Source organism: Opisthocomus hoazin, chromosome 17 (genome assembly GCF_030867145.1).
Source record: "Opisthocomus hoazin isolate bOpiHoa1 chromosome 17, bOpiHoa1.hap1, whole genome shotgun sequence".
Lineage (NCBI taxonomy): Eukaryota > Metazoa > Chordata > Aves > Opisthocomiformes > Opisthocomidae > Opisthocomus > Opisthocomus hoazin.
In genome coordinates, this window is record NC_134430.1 from 416,699 (window position 1) to 436,426 (window position 19,728).

Consider the following 19,728-nt stretch of genomic DNA (forward strand, 5'->3'; position numbering starts at 1 on the left):
GCGCTGCAACAAGCACGAAATAGACAAAAAGGACAGCCTTCTGTCCCGCACCTGGCTTCGGCCTTGTTTCTCCCTACCCACGAATTTCAGTACCGCCTCTGCTCAAACGCTGCCCATCCAGCATGGCACGGGCACCACCCCGCGGCACAGAAGACAGAATAAGCACAAACAGCTTCCCAGCTGTGATAATTATGCATAAAGGTCCAGTTTTTCTTCATTTTTGTACAGTGGAAGAAACAATTCCCCGCTGCTAGCACCATTCCAGAAAGTCTGGCTGATATGCTGCCTGAATTTAGCAATGCGCCCTTAGCAATGCCTTTCAACTCTTACGTTTTAAAGTTAAATAGTTTGTGCAGATAAAGTAGGATGGGAAAATGAAAGCGGGATTTGAGGGTGGAGGGGGTGGGGAGTGATCAGAAAGATAATTCAACTTTAACCTGCTTGAAAAGCTAGCTGAAAAAGCTGACCTGAAATCTCTTACGGTTTTGGAGATGTCACGGTCACTGGCTACAGAGCGGAGCACAACAGGCCCAAGAGCACTTTTCTGTCTACGTGCTCTGTGCAGCCCATCTCCCAGGCTCTTAGTTTTGACCTTGACTTTTCAAGGATTGTTTATGGTGCATATTACTAGGACATTCAGGCTCCTCTTGTGGCTTCCCACTGTAAATACCATGAGAACAAAGTCTCTGATTTATTAATCAATTAATTAGATACATTTACGGCTACCACAGGCCCACAGTAATTTAACAAAGCGCTAGGCTGCAGTGAAAAACAAACTGATACGGTCTATCGGTCCTTCTTCATGAGGAGAATCCTTTTTCTTTCTAAGCAAAGATGGTAACAATTACTTCAGGGAACGGTTACCGTTTCCGCTGAAACTTGAATTTGTAAATAGCTGGACTATTTGTTGTCTCTTTCTTCACCTTTACTTTATGGGTTTTGTCCTGGAAAAAAGAGCAAGAAAAAAATACTTGCTGGCATGTAGGAAGAAAAAAGAAACCCACCCTCACATAAACAAGAAAGTCCCTGTCTGTGACTGACAAAGCATTAATGAAAAATGGTCACTTCCCACAGTTTAGGTGGGAATTATATTTCTATCTGCTCTTTCCGGCTTTAGGTTGGCAGGCACAGTCTGTTTTGTTCACAAGTACCAGTGAATGGCAAGTCCCACTGACACAAATAATTTTTTGGTCATTGGGATTTTTAAGATCTTCTCATAACCTACAGAAATGGTTCCTTGCCTCTGCTACTTGATTAGTACTTGAGAGGCAGCAACAGTATTTTACAAAAGGCTTGTGAGCAACATTTCGAAGTTCAGTCTCTAAGACATGCTAAGAGTTGGACTAGCAGATATGATTTACTAGCCATGGCACAACTGGAATGATTCACCTCCTTGCTTTTTCCATGCTAAAAGAGAATTGCTTACTTTTAGGAGTTATCTGGAAGTGTCAGTATAAAATCAGAGTTAAGAAACGCATATATACAAAACTAGACCAAATGACCTTAAGAAAACAGATCCGAAGACCCAGAACTAAATCCCTCACCAAAAGATCTTTACGTGTCTGGATTTTCTGTGCAACAACAAACATGGCCTTTTCTCTTTCAATGCGCTGCTTCAGGAGGTCATACTGATTCTTCCTTTGCTGGGCTAATTTCTGGATTAAAAAAGAAGCATTTTTAAGACAGAGAGGAACAAGACACAATGATCTGTAACTGACCTATTCTGAGGCACTTGGACCTCAAACATTTTTTACATTTTAAAATCATAATCATATTAAAGAATGCTGCTTCAGTGCTGTGGCTAGATTCCAGAGAACTGTTTTAACATCTTGATTCTCATACTACAGGTTTTCTAGTTAGGACTTCACTCTTTGTGCTTGTTGTCATCTCCTAAATCCAAATATAAAAAACCAAGCCTCTTCTAACCTAGTTTAGATGCTGTGTGACCTTGTTCAGTAAGTGGCTGGAATGTCATTTTTCTAAATCCTCTGAATTTCAATTGGTGTACAAGATAACATTTAACTCCCTAACGAAAACCCAGTTTATCCATGGGGCGGGGGGGGAGAAAAGAAAAAAAAAAGACCAGAGACTAATTCCTGAAGTGCTTAGAAAGTGCAGAGGCCTCCCAAAATGCAACTTGTTTGGTCACGTTTACCTACTCAGAGCGGATAGCTTTCCCAGCACAAAAGTGGTGGTATTGCAGGTGTGATTTAAGTAATTAAATTAAGAAGAACAGATCCCAACATGCTTAAAATGTGACTCAGGCATTTAGAGGAGAAAACTTGTCAGTCTGGAACTTGTCCCACTGCTTTACTGACAAGCCAAACTGAGAAAGCTGGCAAGAAGAAAGGGACTACAGGGTGTTTTTTATCTGATTCAGAAAACAACAGGTTGCAAATTTACCAATCAGCAATTTTAGACAACTTTATTTTTACCTTAGACATACCAACTCAAGCTTATAGGACTGCCCAATGTATCTAAACTAATTAAGTGGTATTTACAGCGTTAAAGCTCAGTGTAGCTAATTCTAGGACAGAAGTTCTGATATGAAAACATAAGAATCAATGTTGACTGCGCAAGCAATTAATCCTGAAGGACCACGGAACATTTTAAATTAGGAAAGACAAAAAGTGAAACTATAGCTTAAATGTCTTTAAGAAAAAAAGTGGGGAGACAAATCCTGAATCTCAAGCCACTTTAGGCTCAGAACCTAACTGAAAATCACACTTCAAACTGCAGCAATCTAATGAAAAGACAGTCCCATAGGTGTATGTCGTGTAATGGAGAAGAAATACATCAGTTTTGCCAAGGAAACTGCCTAATCAGATCTATGGCATTCCTTCCTGGCCCATATGTCACAACTCCTGATTTATAATCCCCAGTGGACTGGGACACAACTGAACAAGTTGTCCATGTTGGTCCAAGAAAAGATTTGACTGTAGGCTCCAGGCGTGTGATGATTAAGTGACATCCACTACAGCCTTGTGCCACCAATAAAAATTCTAAGACAACAGAACAACTTTGTTCTCCTCCACAACGGTCCAACAAATCCTCTTTATTATGGTTTTCTTAATAAGCACTACAAATAGTGGGAGCAGAAACTACCTTTAAGTGGGCAGGATCAGTAGCTCCTTTCAGTGTCTCTTTCTGCAGTGTTGCAATGGTTGGTCGGTTGTACACTCTGTCTACGAGCTCTGGAACAGTATCCAGGTGAGTTGCAATATCAAACTCCTGAACTATAAATAAAAAGACATTTGGGAATAAATCACATGGACTTCTTGGACTAATGCTCAGCAAACCTTCCAAACATACAGCTTACGCACAGTCAACAATGGAAGCCCCAGGAACACAGCTCCTGCAGAACTGGGGTCTTATCTAGTATTCGAAAGAAATTTCTAGAGCACCTGAATTGCTATTCTTGGGGAAAAAAAACCAAATTTTTTTTCATTATAACAGCATAAACCACCATACTATGTTAAAGAGCCTACAATAAATAATCACAGAACAAGCTGTCTGATAAAACCTTTTCAAATCTTACCTTCTTTTTTGGTATCAAAAAAGAACACGTGCTTGTTGGGATTCTTCCCATCAGCGTCCAGCAGATGGAGCGCCGACTTCAGCCGCTCGATTTTCTGCGAGCAAGAGACATTAATCCGTTCTGCCAAACACTCGTAACAAGGTAAACGTCTCCCTGATGTAAACTGCTGTTTATGTCTCAAGCATACGAGCATCTCAACCTCTCCTTCCTTTTTAATCCTTGAAAATACATCTATTCTATATTTACATCATGCAGTATTACGTGGCCAAATATGTACGAATCAATTTTCAAAACAGTAAGTTATCTGGCAGACAAAGTAGGAATGATTACCATGAAATTAATAGCAAAAGCAAAGCTGACTTTCATTAATTTTTTTATCTGCAGTGATGGGGTGTGGATCAACATCAGAGCATGAAACATTTTCAGAAGCAGGTCATATTTCTGTTCATTGCCTGCCCACCATATTCAAACAACCCACTTCAGTAACAACAATCCTTAATGGTTTATAAATATTAGAAGCAAGAGTCTATTATCAATGTCTGAAATTTACATAAGAAATTGCCACGTTTTATAATACTGCATAGTGTAGTTCTTATTCTTCAGTATACCTTTAGCTTCTCTGTACAGAGCTCCACTGACATTTCCATCTATCATTTCCAGTATTACACAAATCATATTTTTAACACAGTAGCCAACCACAGCAAAAAAAACAATTCTGAGCAAACTGGAAAACACTAACAAAGCAAAGTATTACCTTGGCTTCTGCCACTCTTTTCATTTCCACGTATTTAATATCCTGTGTCCTCATCAATTTCACCTGTTCGGGGGTCACTTCATCCTTCGGCTGCTTTATTATATGAACTCCATCCTAAAACCAGACGGAACAGAGAACTTACAGACAGATACCATTCCAGCTATAGCGTACTACAAGTCCTAATAATAAAACCAAAAGAACCTTTTTCTCTGTCCCTCATTTTCTTCAAAGCCTTCCACAGGCACCAAACCAAGTCTGATAATCTATTTAGTAGTTCACAGATTAAAAACAAAACAAGGTAGAAAAAGAAATTATGTTACTTTGAGCAACAGATTGCAACTCTGCTTGAAAGCAATTTATTCTCTCACCTGGAGCTCTGCACGTATCATTTTAAAGTAGAACTCATCAGGATTCTTGTCCAGAGCTTTCTTTTGAAGTGCTCTGAGGGCATTCTGTTTCTTGTGATAGTCACTGGGAAAAAAAAACAAACAGAAATTGTTCGGCAGCTTCTCCATCTTCACACTCCCTGACAAGATGCGATGCTGAGTTCTTCAGAGTGGTGCTGAGCTTTGAGACAGCAGGCAAGGCTCCACACACAGAGCTGGACACCAGCAAGCGCCTTTAGCTTTACAGCTTATTCCTTAACAAAGCTGGAAGCGAATAGCATCCAGCAGAAAGCGCGAGAGGAGTAACGGAAACGCGTTCACTCATTCCGCAAAGCTCACCGAGCTGCTCAGGACTTCCGCAGAACCAGCCACTACAGACGGGAGATAACGCTTGTAGGCTTTGCATTAACCACAACAACGACGGTTCCGCGAGGCCTTCACCCTCCCTCTCCCTCTGGCCCAGCCCCAGCGCTGTTCATCCGCCCGCGCGCCGGCACCGGCCCTGCGACCCGCCGGCAGCAGCCGCCCCCGGCCCGGCCGCCCCCGCCCCGCCGCACTCACTCGGCGCGCAGCCGGTAGTCCTTCTTCTTCTCCAGCAAGCCCAGCTTCCTCCGGCACGCGGGCTACGAAGAAAGGCAGAGGGGCATGGGCGGCCGCCGCCACCGCCGGCCCGCGGCGGGGCCCGGCCCGGGAGGCGGCGGCCCGGCCCGGCGCACTGACCTGTGCCCGCTCGCGGTGCGGGCGCTGCCCCGACTTGGCGGCTTTCCTGAAGGCGGCCGACATGGCGGCGGCCTCCGCTCGCTTCACTTGGACTTCGGACCTCCCGCTCCGCCGCGGTGCATCCGATCCGATCCGATCCGATCCGATCGGTCCGGTCCGGTCCGGTCCGGTCCGCGGTGACCCCGGCCCGGTCCGGATCGGTGCCTCCGCCGCGCTGTGAAACTCCAGCCGAGGCGCACGAGGCGGAAGGGGTGGGGCCTCGGGGACCGAAGGTCGCGCGCCAGGCTCGCCGGGCGGTGGCGCCGTCTCCCTGGCGACGGCGGGGCCCGGTGCGCTCCTCCGGCCCGGCTGGGCCCCGCCAAGCCACGGCAGCGCTGCGCGGGGGAGGCCGGGCCGGCGCAGGGCCCTGAGGGCCCGTTATTGCCCGTTACTGTTCGGCGGCCGAACCCGCGCAGGGCACTCGGGCCCACCCGTCGCGCGCGGGCAGGAGGGGCGCTGGGCCGCTGGAGGCGCGGGCCGGCGGGCTGCGCGGACCCGGCTGTGGGAAGGGCCCCGCCGCGCGGACCAGGCTCGTCTGCAGCCCCGGCGCCGCGGCCGGGCGCCCCCAGCCCCACGCGGGCGAGCCCCGCTGCCAGCAGGGGGCGCCGCAGGGCAGGCGCCGGGGCCGGCGCGCGCTGCGCTGCCGCGCGGAGACTGAGGGGCCGCCGACACTCCCCCCCCCCCCCGCCTCGCCCCGGGCAGCGGGGCTCTGGGATGGCGGCTCGGACGCGAACGGGGAGGCGAAGGGACCAGCGCCGGGCAGGCTGCCCCGGGGAGAAGGGTTCCGCTGCGCCCCGCTGCTCCACGGGGCACGTGGGGGGCATCCGCGGCCCGCCCGCGCCCACCGGTGCTGGCCCAGCCCCCTGCCGGCCCTCGGCGCGAGCGCTCGTGCGGGGCGGGCACCGGGCCGAGCCCACCGCCCCTCGGCTCCGCCCCGGGCGGGGCCGCGCTCCGCGCCGCGGGGCTGGGGAGCAGCGCAGAGCCGCGCCTGCCCGTCGCCGGGGCGAGCAGCGAGCGGGGCGCGCCCCCGGGACGCCGACCAGGTGGGTCGGGACGGGACGGGACGGGACGGGCGGCGGCGGGAGCCCGGGCCGGGCGCGGGAGCCGCCGCTGCCGCCCGCTGTGGCCGCGCAGCCCGGGGCGGCGGCGGCGGGGCTGCCCCGCGGCGCGGAGTCCGGCGGGGCGCGGCGGGTGTCCCCGGTGCTGTCCGGGGAGGGGGCGTCCCGGCGCCGTGTGCCTTGCCGTTACCGGGGTGTCGGTCGCGCGGAGCCCCGCTGGGGTTTGCCCGGGGGAGCACGGCTTGCACCGCCGAGGGGAAGGAAGAAAAAGCCTTCGGTGGCGTCCCGCTGCGGAGGTGCGGTGCTGGCGTTGCGTTTTACTGAAACTTCACCCCAGCAGTAAACCTCCGCTCGGGAGTGAGCTGAAACCAAATGCTCAGTCGTGACATAGCGACCGCTCAGCGCCTCCCCGCAGAGGTCCCTCCAGCCCCTAACATCCTGTGATTCTGTGCGGGGTTTCCAGAGAATCCCAGGGACGGTGGGGGGAAAGACTACCCAAAGCCTTGCCGTTTTTCTTTTGGTGTTAAGCAAAGACTCAAAAGTCACAGTTTGAATCTCGCTATTAAAAAGGAGCTTGGCATCTTTTCAAAATTTTTTTTACTGAACACAATTTTGTTTCAGATTGTTACATGTTTTATTACAGGTAAGGTTTTCCTTTTTGGTTTCCAGTTTTGTCGTATTTTGTACTTGTGGTTACATTAATCACTTTGACTCTTTCATGGGAATTCACTGAAATGTTGGGTATACTTTGTAGTTAGCCTGGGTGAAGCTTGTTAGTAGGAGTTACTCTGCGCTGACTCACAGCTCAAATGGACGGTGTGTGATGGTGGTTACTTATCTTCACCGTGCAGGCTTTGATACCGAGGTCTCTACACTTAGATTTGAATTTAATACGTTCACTGCTTCCCAGTTTTGAAAATCATGAAGACATCTTTCCAAAGTGGAAAACCTGTTATGGGAGGACGTGGAAGGCCGCCCTAGAGCAGGCTGAAGGTCTGCAGCACGCGATGCCCTGGTGAACCGCTGGGGAAGGGTGCGGCGAGATTTCTTTTACTTTTCTGACCCCTCTACCAAGCATTAGAAATACGCGGCTCTTCTAGCTGCTATGAATGTGTGATTGTCAAGTGCTCCTTTACTGTTAATTTTTGAGAAGCATTTTCTTGGATATTTCCTTAGGAGTCCCTCATATTTAAATATCCGCCTTTGGCATGAGTAATATTTTTCTGGCGTTCACAGAAGTGTTGAAGCTGCCTCACTTCCCTAATTTGCTTTGTCAAAACGTGGTTTAACTTCCTGGTAGGCAGGCCATCAGCAGGACAGCAGGGAAGTCTGACATTTCTCCTATCTTATTTTTTGCCATTTTCTTTCCTTTTCCTAGGATGGAGACAGTATGGTTGCCTCCTCTTGCTGGCTGCTTCCTTAGAGGCACACAGTTGTGAGCATTAGTTTAATTGTTACCCATCTAGGTCTGTAATTTTGTATACTTTTAAGGCTGGTGGCACAGCATAGGAAGCAAAAATACAGGCAATATAGTTAGTTGTGGGTACTAATTATAGCAGATGCTCCACAGCAAAAAGTATGTTTTGGAATAAGAACTCCTTAAACCTGTACATAGGGATTGGTGGGGACACACTGCAGGCAGGGTGGTGTTTGGAAAAAGTCCAAAATTTCCTAGCAAGAAGCCCTGTGAACAGTTCCCTGGTCTCAGCTGCTGGAGCACCACTGTTTCTCCACGTTGGATGTTTGAGATGCCTCTTGGGTGAAAATCTGTGCATGTCCCCTGCCTGGCGAAGAGCATCCCAAGACTTGAGCAGTGACTAGTGTGCTGAAGATCAGGCTGGTTCCTTGGTCTTTGGGGGGACAGTAGGTTACTGCCGTTCCCTCTGCAGGGTTTGCAGCCATCTGCAGCATGTCTGCTGCCAGCTCTGCTCCCTGTTCACACAGCAGTTTGGTTTGGAGCAGACTCCTAAACACCATGTTGTCTGAAGGCACAGCCGCCATCTGGGTAGCTCAGTTCTTGGAGACCATCATGGGGAAGACAAGCAGGAGTCTCTTTCCTGGCCCGTGTCATGGTGGCTGCCCTGGCCACGTATGCTTTGTTGTCTGCAGAGTACCACCGTTGTGTGGCTATAGGCAGTGTTCACTGGTCAATAGATTTTTGAGGGTTATGACCTCAGCGATGTTCTTCTGGGTTCTGGACCTAGCAGCTTTAAGATGGAGGTGAATCCTTAACTGATGGAGTCAGGAAACACTTCTCTGTGAGCAGATTACTGAAATTCCCAGTGCACCAACTTTGGAAGCACTTGGTTCTGTTCACAGCCAGGACTCGCTTGCTCTAGGAGGTAAGATGCTTTCTGCTGTGTTTCTAACTGCAGCTGGCTGGTGCTGTTACATGGCCTGCTGTTTTTCGAAATGCCAGCAGGAAAATGGAATAAATTGATTACTCTTAGTGCTCAAGGGATTCCCACCCCCTCTCTCTGGAGAAGGACTGTTGTGGTAATCACAGCACTGATACACAAGATTTTCATGGTGGCCCAGTGGGGTCCTCATTCATGTCTGTGAGATTTTCACTGTCCTTAGCTTGCATGAGGTCATGCCTGAAGAGCCTTAATTGCATCAGTAGCCTCAAGAGAGAGACGTGAGTGTAAACCTTTATGCCTCTGCCTCACCTTTCGTATGAGAAAGTTTCCTTAGACAAAGAAGGTGTTTGTGGAAAACTGGGGACTGACTGGTTGGCTGGTCTGAATAAGAGCCAGCCTTCTTAACTAGACAAACAGCTTCATAATTTCTTGTAATTGCTCAAATAAGGAAACTGTTCCTCTTGTGGTGTTCGGTATCCCTGGTCAACATCCCTGTTCTTCGATTCCCTGTGCCCACCATGGAGCACCCAGATCACAGAATCACAGAATAGTAGGGGTTGGAAGGGACCTCTGTGGGTCATCTAGTCCAACCCCCCTGCCGAAGCAGGGTCACCTACAGTAGGCTGCACAGGATCTTGTCCAGGCGGGTCTTGAATATCTCCAGAGAAGGAGACTCCACAACCTCCCTGGGCAGCCTGTTCCAGTGCTCCGTCACCCTCAGAGGGAAGAAGTTCCTCCTCATGTTCAGACGGAACTTCCTGTGCTTCTGTTTGTGCCCATTGCCCCTTGTCCTGTCACTGGGCACCACTGAAAAGAGCTTGGCCCCATCCTCCTGACACCCACCCTTCAGGTATTTGTAGGCATTTATAAGGTCCCCTCGCAGCCTTCTCTTCTTCAGGCTGAACAAGCCCAGTTCCCTCAACCTCTCCTCGTAGTGGAGATGCTCCAGTCCCCTCACCATCCTTGTAGCCCTCCGCTGGACTCTCTCCAGTAGCTCTTCATCCTTCTTGAACTGGGGAGCCCAGAACTGGACACAGTACTCTAGATGAGGCCTCACCAGGGCAGTGTAGAGGGGAAGGAGAACCTCCCTTGTCCTGCTGGCCACACTCTTCTTGAAAATTTGTCTGGCAAGAAGGTGATGCGAATGACGCTTGCAGTTTTGCTCAGTGTTCAACTCCAGAGTGCAAGCTGCTACACCTCATTCCTTAAGGGACTTTGACTATTTCTGTTGAAATAGGTGTAATTTCAATAGCCACACTGGGAAAGTTCAGAGGGAACTTGACAGTGTTTTGCCTGATGATGTTATAAAAACAAATGTAAATGTTTTACTCTGTTTAAAAAAAAAGGGGGAGGGGGGGGGGAGAAAAAAGGACAGCTATAACAATAGACAGCAGCTGCATCTAGGAAAAGGAAAAGACCAGTTGTTAGGAGGCAGAGAAACTTTACTAGTATTATTCAATCTTCAGATTCCTACCAAGAGTTTAGGATCCCTTTTAAAGGATAGGACATTCAAGCATGAGGGCTGAGAGTCTGCAAGCAGAGGGGTTCAGCTGCACGTGCTTTATTGGTGTCAGCAGGACTTGAGTCCCACAGCCAGACTTGAGAGCTCTGACTGCTCTGTGTGGAGCAGCTGCCGCAGCGTTCTCTGTTCTGCATTTGACAGAGAGGAGGTGGCATTAACCATGAGGGCTGGTATGTAGTTACTAGACTTTGTGCTTTAAGAAGTGGTGTGTCTTTAGCTACAGTTGGAAAGAAAAATGCTCCGTTCTGCAGAGATGTAGTTGCTGAGAAAAGTCCTTGGTCTTTGTTTCTTCTCTTCCTTCCATTTTGCACTGGTTTTGCCGGGTGTAAAATACAATTGTCAGCAGTTTACAGGGAGGGGGAGTGTCAGTTTTCCTGTTGAAGAAAATATCAACGGTCTGATTGTGAAAGGAAAGGGGAAATTGAAGAGTGCCACATGGCTTCCACCTTCCTGTGTTTCATCCTAGCCTCTGCCGAGTGACTCACTTTGTGTCTGTTGATATTTGCTAAATGGAGAACAGTTTTAACAAATTATTCTCCCCTTACTCAACAGGAGCCCACTGACAGGATAATATTACTCTGGGAGGAATCAGAAAGACATGTCCATTAGGGCTAAGTTAATAGTTAATCAAGATTTATTTAGAAATGTGGTAATGCAGAATCCAAATAGCAATGGAATAAAAATCCTGAAGTTTAAGTTCTTGTTCTTAGTGTAGTCTCACTTTGTCTTTGGCCTGTGGTCATCTGACTGTTAACAATAACTCGTATCATGTTTTATTTGCCTCTGAATGTATTGCTGTACATTGCCCTAGGCTTGCAAGTTGCAGAGTTCTTTTACGTAAACTATTTTGAACTTCTCAAATACAAAAGAAATTTCTTATATCAGCACCATGGATAAATATTATTCTAGACTCTTCTGATTGGTGTGGTCACTGGACGAAAGTTTGTTGATGTTTACGCCCAACCTGCCCAGTGCCAATTCTGTTCAGGAGTATAAATTATCTTCCAGCACCAACCTGTGGCTGATGCCAAGGACATAATCTTAACTGCTTCGTAACTTAGTTTTGAACAACTGAGCTGTAAGCCAGAGGAATGTGCTGTATCTAACCCGGAGCTGTTAGCGGCCTCCAGTGTCATAAATTCAGTGAGTGGAGAAGCTAGTGCAGGTGACTGGACAGCTGGAGCTGTTTTCTCTACACGCGAGGGGGAAAGGGACCTCTGAATAGCTCAAGGAAATGCTTGGTGTTGTTGGAACAGCCACAGATCTGCTTCCCTAGTGCTTCCTTCAGCACATGTTACACTTGACCCTGCCAGTACGAAACGCCAATAAGAGTCAAGTCATTGTCCCCAGTGGCAGATTAAACTGCTTGGCCATTGTTAAGAGTCCAAGATTTTCTTCTCTCACCCTGTTTAAATGACTGCTTGGATGTGCAGCCAAAGTAAACATGAGCTAATAAAAAATATAGAGATAACAGATACAGAATAGCTGTTGGGGACTAAACAGGCATGCTGTAGCACAAAGATGTGTGAGTTTTGCTTGCTTCTTTTCTGCTTTAGTTTTGAAGCTCAATTACCTGAAGAAGAGGTGGTACAAATCAAGTATAACTTCCTTTCGATTGCGATAGGATAACTGTATTTATGTGTATCCTTTGAACAAGAAAAGGATATCTTAGGCTGCTGAGGATCTAGTGCCTGCCTTGCAAGCTGTAATGTGCAAACCCCAGGCTAGCACTTCCTCACTTGAGAGCTGGCAGTGCTGTGGCAGTCCATGCATGCAGATTTGGAATACTTTCCTGTATTTCCCCACAGTCCATTTGCTTGTTGGCAATAAATGCATTTTCAATTGACTTTTTACTTTTTCATTTACTCAGTACACAGGCGATGAAGGCCATTGCTGTAAGATAGCATTGAGATCAGTAGTCTGTGGGGGATTGTGAGGAGGTGAGATTTTTTTGTGTCTGTCAGGTGTGCCTAAGCTTGTGGTAAAGAAAAGAATGAGATTGGGAAAGGATCAAAAATCTTTCCGTGTGAAGCCACTGTGGAGTGATAGGGGTTGGATTGTCCCTGTGTTCCTGTGGTGCAATGCTGTTGAATACTGCGTTATGTTATAAAAGGTGCTGAAGTGAATAGCTGGAGAGGCACTATAATTGTTTGGATATACAACTGATTTAAGTGCTTGTGTGTGCTAGCATACATAATCACTATGTGTCTGAAGAAGGCTGACCTGCCAAAGTCCTTTTGCAGTGGCTTTGGTTGCTTTCCTCTCCCTGAGGCCTGGGTTGGCATGCCTTTGGCTCTGGTGGGGTAGTGTGGTCTTGCCCTCTGTCCTCCAGCCTCTTCTGCAGTGGAATGGCAAGCGGTGATCAAAAGGTTATAGAGAAACGGAGGGCTGAGAATGTGATATGACATTAAAGGACTAAAGGCTGCTGGGCAATAATTACCATAAACGATGCAGACAAGTCCAGATCTAGGAAAAGTTTTTCCGCTTTCATCCCAAGCCAGTCATGGCTCATGCTGACAGCACACCTGGAAATGAGGTAACTGAATACTCTGCCCACATTGTTCAGATTAGTTGGGGCTTGGGCACAGCCGCAGCATGTGTTTTCTCTGCTCCTGGGCAACCTTTGTTCTCCTGCAGCCAGGAAGTCTTACTGACGAAATGAGAGAAGACAGGGTGCTCCTCTTCCTTTTTTGGGAAAGACGCTCCTAAGCCACCTGTGGTGTGACTCTCCTGAGAAATACCGTTTCCAGACGTGGAGGTCTTGCTGCTATTGAAGTATGAGGCGGAAATACTTCCAGTGCTGCCTGAACATGTTATTTAGGTCAATTGCGAGGAAGATGGCAATGTGAATCAGAAAAGGAGTTGGAAGAGGAGGAAAGTGATTAGACAGCACCTTGACATCCCCTGCCAATGCAGGACTTCTCTGCCAGCACAGAAGCACAGTTAGAGATCACGTTTGTTGGTTTCTGTGCTCTCTGTACACTCCTGTGGGTGTGAGTAGCTGGACTGGAAATGAAAGAGAAGGCTGCAGACAAAAGCCTTGCCTTTCTCACTCTGCATCAGTGTACCTATTTCCTGGTGTATTAACTGCCCTTTCTGAAAGAGAGAGATAGAGCAAGGTCATACCCCTCTGGAAAGCAAGATACATCAGAGTAATTGCTCTAACTGCGTCCATTTTGGATGAATGAGTCTCCAGAAGATGCTTCTGCGGAGGCACAGTCATCACGCTTTTGTGGCAGCTGCTTGCTGGTGGCGTGCTGGCTGACGCAGCTCGGCTGATTTTCTACCAGGAAGGCATCCTGCTGCGCCGGGTGCGCAGCACCGAGCAGCACTGGAGGTGCACGGGGAGGGAAGCAAACCCAGCAGCCTGAGTGTGCTGGGCCAGGTATTGGGATGAAGGGATGTCGGCGATGGTGGGAAGCCTTCTAAAAATGTCCCATTGGGCAGGGCTTTGCCGAGCACTCCATTTTGCTTCCCAGAGGAAGCAGCCTGAAGTTACCCATTGCTCTTTAGAGACGCGTAGGCTAAAACAAATTATTCTTATGCAGTAGAAAACATTGGAACCAACCTTAACTGATGAAGCAATTTGCCAGCTTTTAGCCTCAGGGTCCCTAGTCCCTCGGGGCTTTCCAGCGTAATGACTGGGGTTGGTTTCCCAGAAAGATTCTCTTGGATATATGCTGTTGGCAATACTCTAGCTCATTACTGGCCATTTTATTTTTCCAAGAGCCAGCTCTTGTTAGCTTCGTTCTCACAGTATTGTTTTCTTTCTAGAAGAAGCTTTTGCTGGCTCTCCTAAACTATCACATGGGAATTGCTTACTAGCTTAGATTTATTTTTTTTTGTTTTGACCCAAAGCTATGCTTCGCTCCCCTCTGTAACACTGCCAGCATCATTTCCAGTCTCTTTTAAGCATATGTTTTGCAATAATATCTAAACTCTTGGCTCCAAATAACTGCCTTACAGAGAGATTAGTATCTTTTAACAAAGGAATTGAGAAGCAAACAGTGAGAACAAAAGCAGTATCTTGAGAGCCTGTAAGACTATCCTGCCCTTTCCCAAAGGTCGCAGCCTAGACTTCAGTGTTTAGCTAGCAGATGGCAGAAATCAGAGTGGACTTCAGTTTGCGTAGTCCTCTGCCAGTCACTATGTTTGCTGGAAATGTGCTCTGCACATTGTTGCCATCTGGGCTTGACTGTACTATTCTTATAATCTCCAGGGAGCCTTTTCGAGCAGAGCTCATCTCTGATGGAAGTTCTCTTTGGCTGACCTTGCACTGGGGCTAGTATTAGCAGTGTGGATTTTTGAGATTTGACAGCAGCATTCTTTGTAGGAAGAAAACTGGCCTGGGAAATGTTTTGTTCTGTCTGGGAAAGAAGGTATGCCACTTGCCAGCTACATTCTCCAGGTATCCAGCTGGGTACATGGTATTAAACTAGCGAGTGAGGAGGTCAATATTAACATTTTCAAAACTTCAGGAGAAAGTGCTACAGGAACACAAAGGCCTGCAGAATACCAACTGAAAAGTTGCCTTTGCTTTAGATGGAAGAACTAGATGTAGAGGTGGGAAGGAAGTTGTACGAGGTCATTCAGGAAATTAGCAGTGGTGGGAGTATACCCTGTATCTTCGTAAAACATAAAAAGTTCCTCCTTGGTTTGCATCAGTGCATGTCTAGGAGGCTGTGTCTGATCTGCAGAAATAAAGACTGGTGGTTAGAGAATTGGCGTCTTTGGAAGTGAAATTTCTCTCCTAATTAGCACATTGCTCAGTTTAGGTTGCAGATGAGCTGAGTTCCAGTTTCTCCATTTTTGTGAGTTTGTTGCTTGTTAGTGTGTATGACTATATATGAGTGCACAGATTTCAGCATCTGCCTAGGACTAGATAGCACCAGGCTTAAATGTATTTGCTTTTGTTGAGTCTTTAGCTACTAAGATTTGTGGCAGAATAGCAGAAGTGTATAAAGCTGATGCTCTGGTGAGTGTTAAATGGGACTATCTACACTTACATTTCTATCCTCATTGATTCTTCCTTTGTACTGCAGTAGTATCACAGATCTGAAGGTTGCAAATTTCAATTAAATTTGTGCAAAATGGCTTTGGGGCAGTTTCTACTTGGGAATCTTTGTTGTTGTCCTGGTAATACAAAAGCTGATGCACCAGACTAAAATAATGCAATCAGAATGGATTTTCTAGAAATGTTTTCTCGTCTCTCTGAATTGTGATTCTTAAAATTTATATTCAGATATCTTCTGCCACACAGGCAGAATGAGGGCTCCAAATGGTGTCAATAACTGTTCTTGGCAGCACTATTTACCAAAGTAGTAGCTAAGTTGGATCCTATGTGTTCTGACCTGCCTGAGTCGCAGGTCATCCATTTGCACCAGCTGCTGCAGCGTCCCGGAGAATTTCCTACATTGCTTTTTGAGATTTATGTGTGCAGGGACAAAAAGTAGATCGGAAGACTCGCATAGTCCATGAAGATTCTTTCTTGATGTTGTGTTATCCACCTTTTCCTCGAAGCTCTTTCCAGCTGGCCTTACCTCTCCATGCTCCTCCAAGGTTTTTACCTTTATTTGCATGAGTGAGCCTAGGAGTGTGGTGTCCTCTTGTGCTCATCCTTTGGCAGGGCAGGCAGTTGAGATGTGTTGAACCTGGAGCTGAGGGTCTCAGAATTGCAAGGGAGCTGACTACCCAAGTGGCTGCTTACAGAGAGAGGTGAGAGTTGGCTGTGGGGGTCCTGACAGGAGGCAGAATCTTCATCTGAATCTAGCTGAACAGTCTGCTTGTCAGAGGAACTGAGCTGCCTTTGCCTGAAATCGAAAGAATGGATAGGTGCTCAGCATCCCTGGAATTGAGAGGCCACGATACAGGCTGCCAAATACAAAGCCAAGGCAAGAACAAAACCAAAAACCCTCCCAACCTCTGTTCTGAGGCTGTAGCTGCTCTGGCTGAGATGTACAGGGTTTCAGGTGTAGAAGGGTATATCCCAGCTTGAGCGGCTGGTCCCACGAGCTGCATTGTCCTCGGCAGAGCAGGGCGTCTGTGTTCCCCTTTGCACTGTGCATCTCACAATGTGCGCGCAGACCCATGTTCACTTCTCAATCATGCTGCTCCCTACTTGTGACACGCTTATGATGGATTACGGAACACTGAACCTGTGGCACGCATTTGTCTGCTGCTCCCTCCTGCCTGATCCAGCCCACCCATAGTGAAAAGTCTCACTCTCTTCTTGGCCTTTTGCAGTCTCCAGCTGTGCACTGGTTGGAGCTCACTGGAGGCTACTCTTGATACAGACTCCCAGGAGAATGTGTGCCAGTCCCAAAGAGGCTTCTCTCCTCGTCTGTCCTGCTGCAGCTTCGTCCCTTTGTTTGCCAGGCGTAAGGGAGTCCTGCCTTCTGCAGCCATCTCAGGCTCAGCTGGCCAGCCCTCGTTCAGCCACGCTCTTGAGAAATCTTAGTGGAGAGTTAGACCTGGCAGATGGAGGCTGTTACCTCATTCCACAAAAATGCTTTGTTATTGAGAAAATGGAAACTGTCTGAGGTTTGGGAGCTGAATAGAGTCATTGGTGTCTGTTTTAACCGCAGTTTGGTGGTGACTGCTGAAAGTTCCCCTCTCTGAGCATTCCCTTTTCCTACACCCATAATCTTCAAGTCGTGGAAGAGCTGCAATGATTTAACTCATTAGCTGAGCAAATGCTGAATACTGTTGCATACTCTGCAGAAACTTCACTAAAACCCCGGCATGTTCCAGCAAAAGAAAAATGGCTAGCCAGTAAATAACCCTTTGCAGACTGTTGGACAGAAGAGTGATCCCTATGGATAATAAGCCAAATTTAACTCTTTTTTTTTTTTAACAATCTCAGCTGTGCTTCTTGTTTATTTGATTTTTAAAAAGCTGTATTAAGATTATGCAGGAACTTCTTGGAGAAAAAGGGCATGCATGGAGGCTTATGTTTTGTAAATCTTTAACACAGGTATCTGAATCCCAGTTCTGAAGAGAAATCTCATCAGTAATTTTTAAAAGTAGATTTCAACACTGGGGATTTGGGAGCATAGGAGAAAGAATAAAAACAGGGATTGAACTATTTGCAAGCTGGTTTTCATATTGCTGTGAATAATGACTTGACTTAGTACAGAAGAGCATTAACCTAAATACAAGACTCGTTTTAGTTAACAGATACTGGTATGTGTTTGTGAAACTGTGGCATCTGATGTTTCCTGCTAGGAACATTGCATAAACATTATTCACCAAGCACCCCAATAGAGCTGAAAGCAGCAGTGTTAGCTTTTTTGGAAATAAAATGAACACTTTATTTGTGTATTTTTAAACTAATGAATCTTAGTGGGCCAAATGAATGTCTTACAGCTGCTACAGATGGTTTTTACATGACCAAATATTTTGGTGCATAGAAAAACCTAGAATACTGGAACCACAAGCTATTAAATACTTAATAATTACCCTGGAATGTAAATATGACTGTGATATTTTGAATTTGTTTACCCAAATTTCAAGTGTTCACTTAGAAATTCATCAATTAATATGGTTCCGATCTTGTTACCTGGGGCAGTAGAGTAGTTACTCAGCATCTTCTCCAAATTTCTTTAAATATCGGAGTGGGTTTCAGTAACAGGAATTTGCTTAACTGGAGAAATAATCCCGGCTGTTTCAGGCAGAACCCAGGATCAGTATTTGAGCTCTAATGAACTGTTTCCATTCTAGAGCCCTACTTTCTGTGGGTTTACAGTGTAACCATAAAAATCCTTTCCAGACTGAGCTCTGCCTCCTGAGGTCTTTGAGAGTTTTTTTAATATAAAATGAAAATCGTAAAAACAAGTGGCAGTTGATTTTCAGACTGTATCTTACCAATTTAGAGCCCATTCTAGACAGGTGTTATTCCTGTAACTGCAAAGCAACCTTATTTCTTGAACGATTGAAGCCCACAGGATTTCCCTCCTATGAGTGTATCAGAGGTTTGGTAATTTCTGTTGTACTTCAGGTCTGTGTGGCTGCAGATCATGCTATTTTCCACTAAAACACCATGTGTACTACATCGATACTGCTGGGGGAAAATGCCTGTTTTTTAAGGCATTCTAATGAAACAAAAGAAATTTAATAATAATTTTAAAAGTCTGTCTGAAAGTCCTAACTTTCAGACCAACTTGCAGCATGGTTGAAGACAAAAATTCCTCTTTGAGGCCCACATCTGATGGCAGTGTTCCTCGATATTGCTTAGGATGTGAAGGCAGTGAAGAAAGAACAGAAACAAAAAACGTGGATCCTGAACTGTCTCTGAGTGCAAGGACTACGTTTGTCAGCATCGTGATCCCATGTAGCACCCTGAACTGCTAAAATGTGCCAGGCTTTTGACCTCACCTTGCAATTCCACTACCCTCATTTAAGGAAATCATGGCTTTTTCTGTTCTTAAGAACTAATACAGTTTGAACTGGTGCATAACTCTGGGTGCTGCGCTACTACAATGCCGCCTTCTGGCTCAGCATGCTCACTTTTAAAGCCCAAAGTTTAAATAGTAGGAGTGAGTGGCAAAGGCATGGTGTTACTTGGTCAAAAGATCTGGAGTCTGGATTAACTGTACTTTGTAACTGCGCAGTGCTGTGTCTGTCACAGAATGGTTTGGGTGGAAAGGGACCTTAAAGATCTCCCTTCTCCTCCTTCCTTTTTGCCCTGCTTCTCACAAAGAGTTCAGTGTGTGGAATATATTTGGACGTGGGTCTGTAACATTTATTAGTGGGTGTCACAGTTTCCAGGCTGACAGGGGATATATGCTGCATCTCAGAAGGAGAAGAAAGATGGACAGGGACTTGGATCTTGGTTCCATTTTTAGTTCTGCCAGACTTGCCTTGTGCCAATGCCCTCTGAGTTGCAAATCCCATGAGGGAGATAAAATAACTCTGCCCTGCAGGTATTATAAGGGTAAATAGTGTTTTTACTGGTGCCATCTGTTAGGGAATTGGGGAAGCAACAATCCTGTGAAAGGTATGGGTTGTCAGATCTGTGGAAACTGAACGCTCTTGCATTTATGGTCCTGCACTGGATCATCATATATGTTTGTGTTATTTGCAGTAGGGAGTCGGGGAGCTAAACTACTTTCAAAGTAAAGAAACTAATCTTCAGTTTGTGTCCTCGAGTGAGGATTAGTTATTCTCATCTGTCTCCTCAGCAAATGGAAATCTTCAAATAGAAAAGTCAGCGCTTAAATTTTAAGGCATTTCAGTGGCTACCTTTAACTCAGTGAACACTTCATATCAGGAAAATCACTGCGATGCAGAACTCGGAGGGTTCTGGAAAATGTAGAGCAATAGTAGTACTTACTGAAGAGTCATTACTAGCAA

General features: G+C 46.6%; 2 protein-coding genes across 3 annotated transcripts in view; one reads left to right on the forward strand and one right to left on the reverse strand.

Annotated features, from left to right (window-relative positions):
• Window positions 1-658: 658 nt before the first annotated feature.
• On the reverse strand, window positions 659-5,654 carry UTP11 (UTP11 small subunit processome component). The gene is made up of 8 exons (XM_075438110.1): window positions 5,399-5,654; window positions 5,240-5,301; window positions 4,661-4,763; window positions 4,293-4,406; window positions 3,539-3,632; window positions 3,106-3,236; window positions 1,545-1,655; window positions 659-944 (listed from the first exon to the last, which is right to left on the reverse strand). Exons 1-8 carry the CDS (start codon window positions 5,459-5,461, stop codon window positions 861-863), a joined length of 762 nt encoding a protein of 253 aa, XP_075294225.1. The 5' UTR covers window positions 5,462-5,654; the 3' UTR covers window positions 659-860.
• A 729-nt stretch (window positions 5,655-6,383) lies between these two features.
• FHL3 (four and a half LIM domains 3) overlaps window positions 6,384-19,728 on the forward strand; it is a 31,133-nt gene continuing 17,788 nt past the window's right edge. Inside the window, exon 1 of one of the 2 annotated variants that reach the window (XM_075437719.1) lies at window positions 6,384-6,480. The gene's annotated coding sequence lies outside the window, so the exon portion shown is untranslated. The remainder of the gene's footprint in view (window positions 6,481-19,728) is intronic. The other variant, XM_075437718.1, reaches the window with a different exon arrangement.

Bases quoted from the DNA above. Each gene is read 5' to 3' on its own strand.
- UTP11 (XM_075438110.1), bottom strand. From the start codon at position 5,461: ATGTCGGCCGCCTTCAGGAAAGCCGCCAAGTCGGGGCAGCGCCCGCAC. The intron at 3,237-3,538 runs GTAAGATTTGAA...TTTTATTTATAG, and splicing joins TTTTGATACCAAAAAAGAAG to TTCAGGAGTTTGATATTGCA. The intron at 1,656-3,105 runs GTAGTTTCTGCT...TTTTTAATCCAG, and splicing joins CTGATCCTGCCCACTTAAAG to AAATTAGCCCAGCAAAGGAA.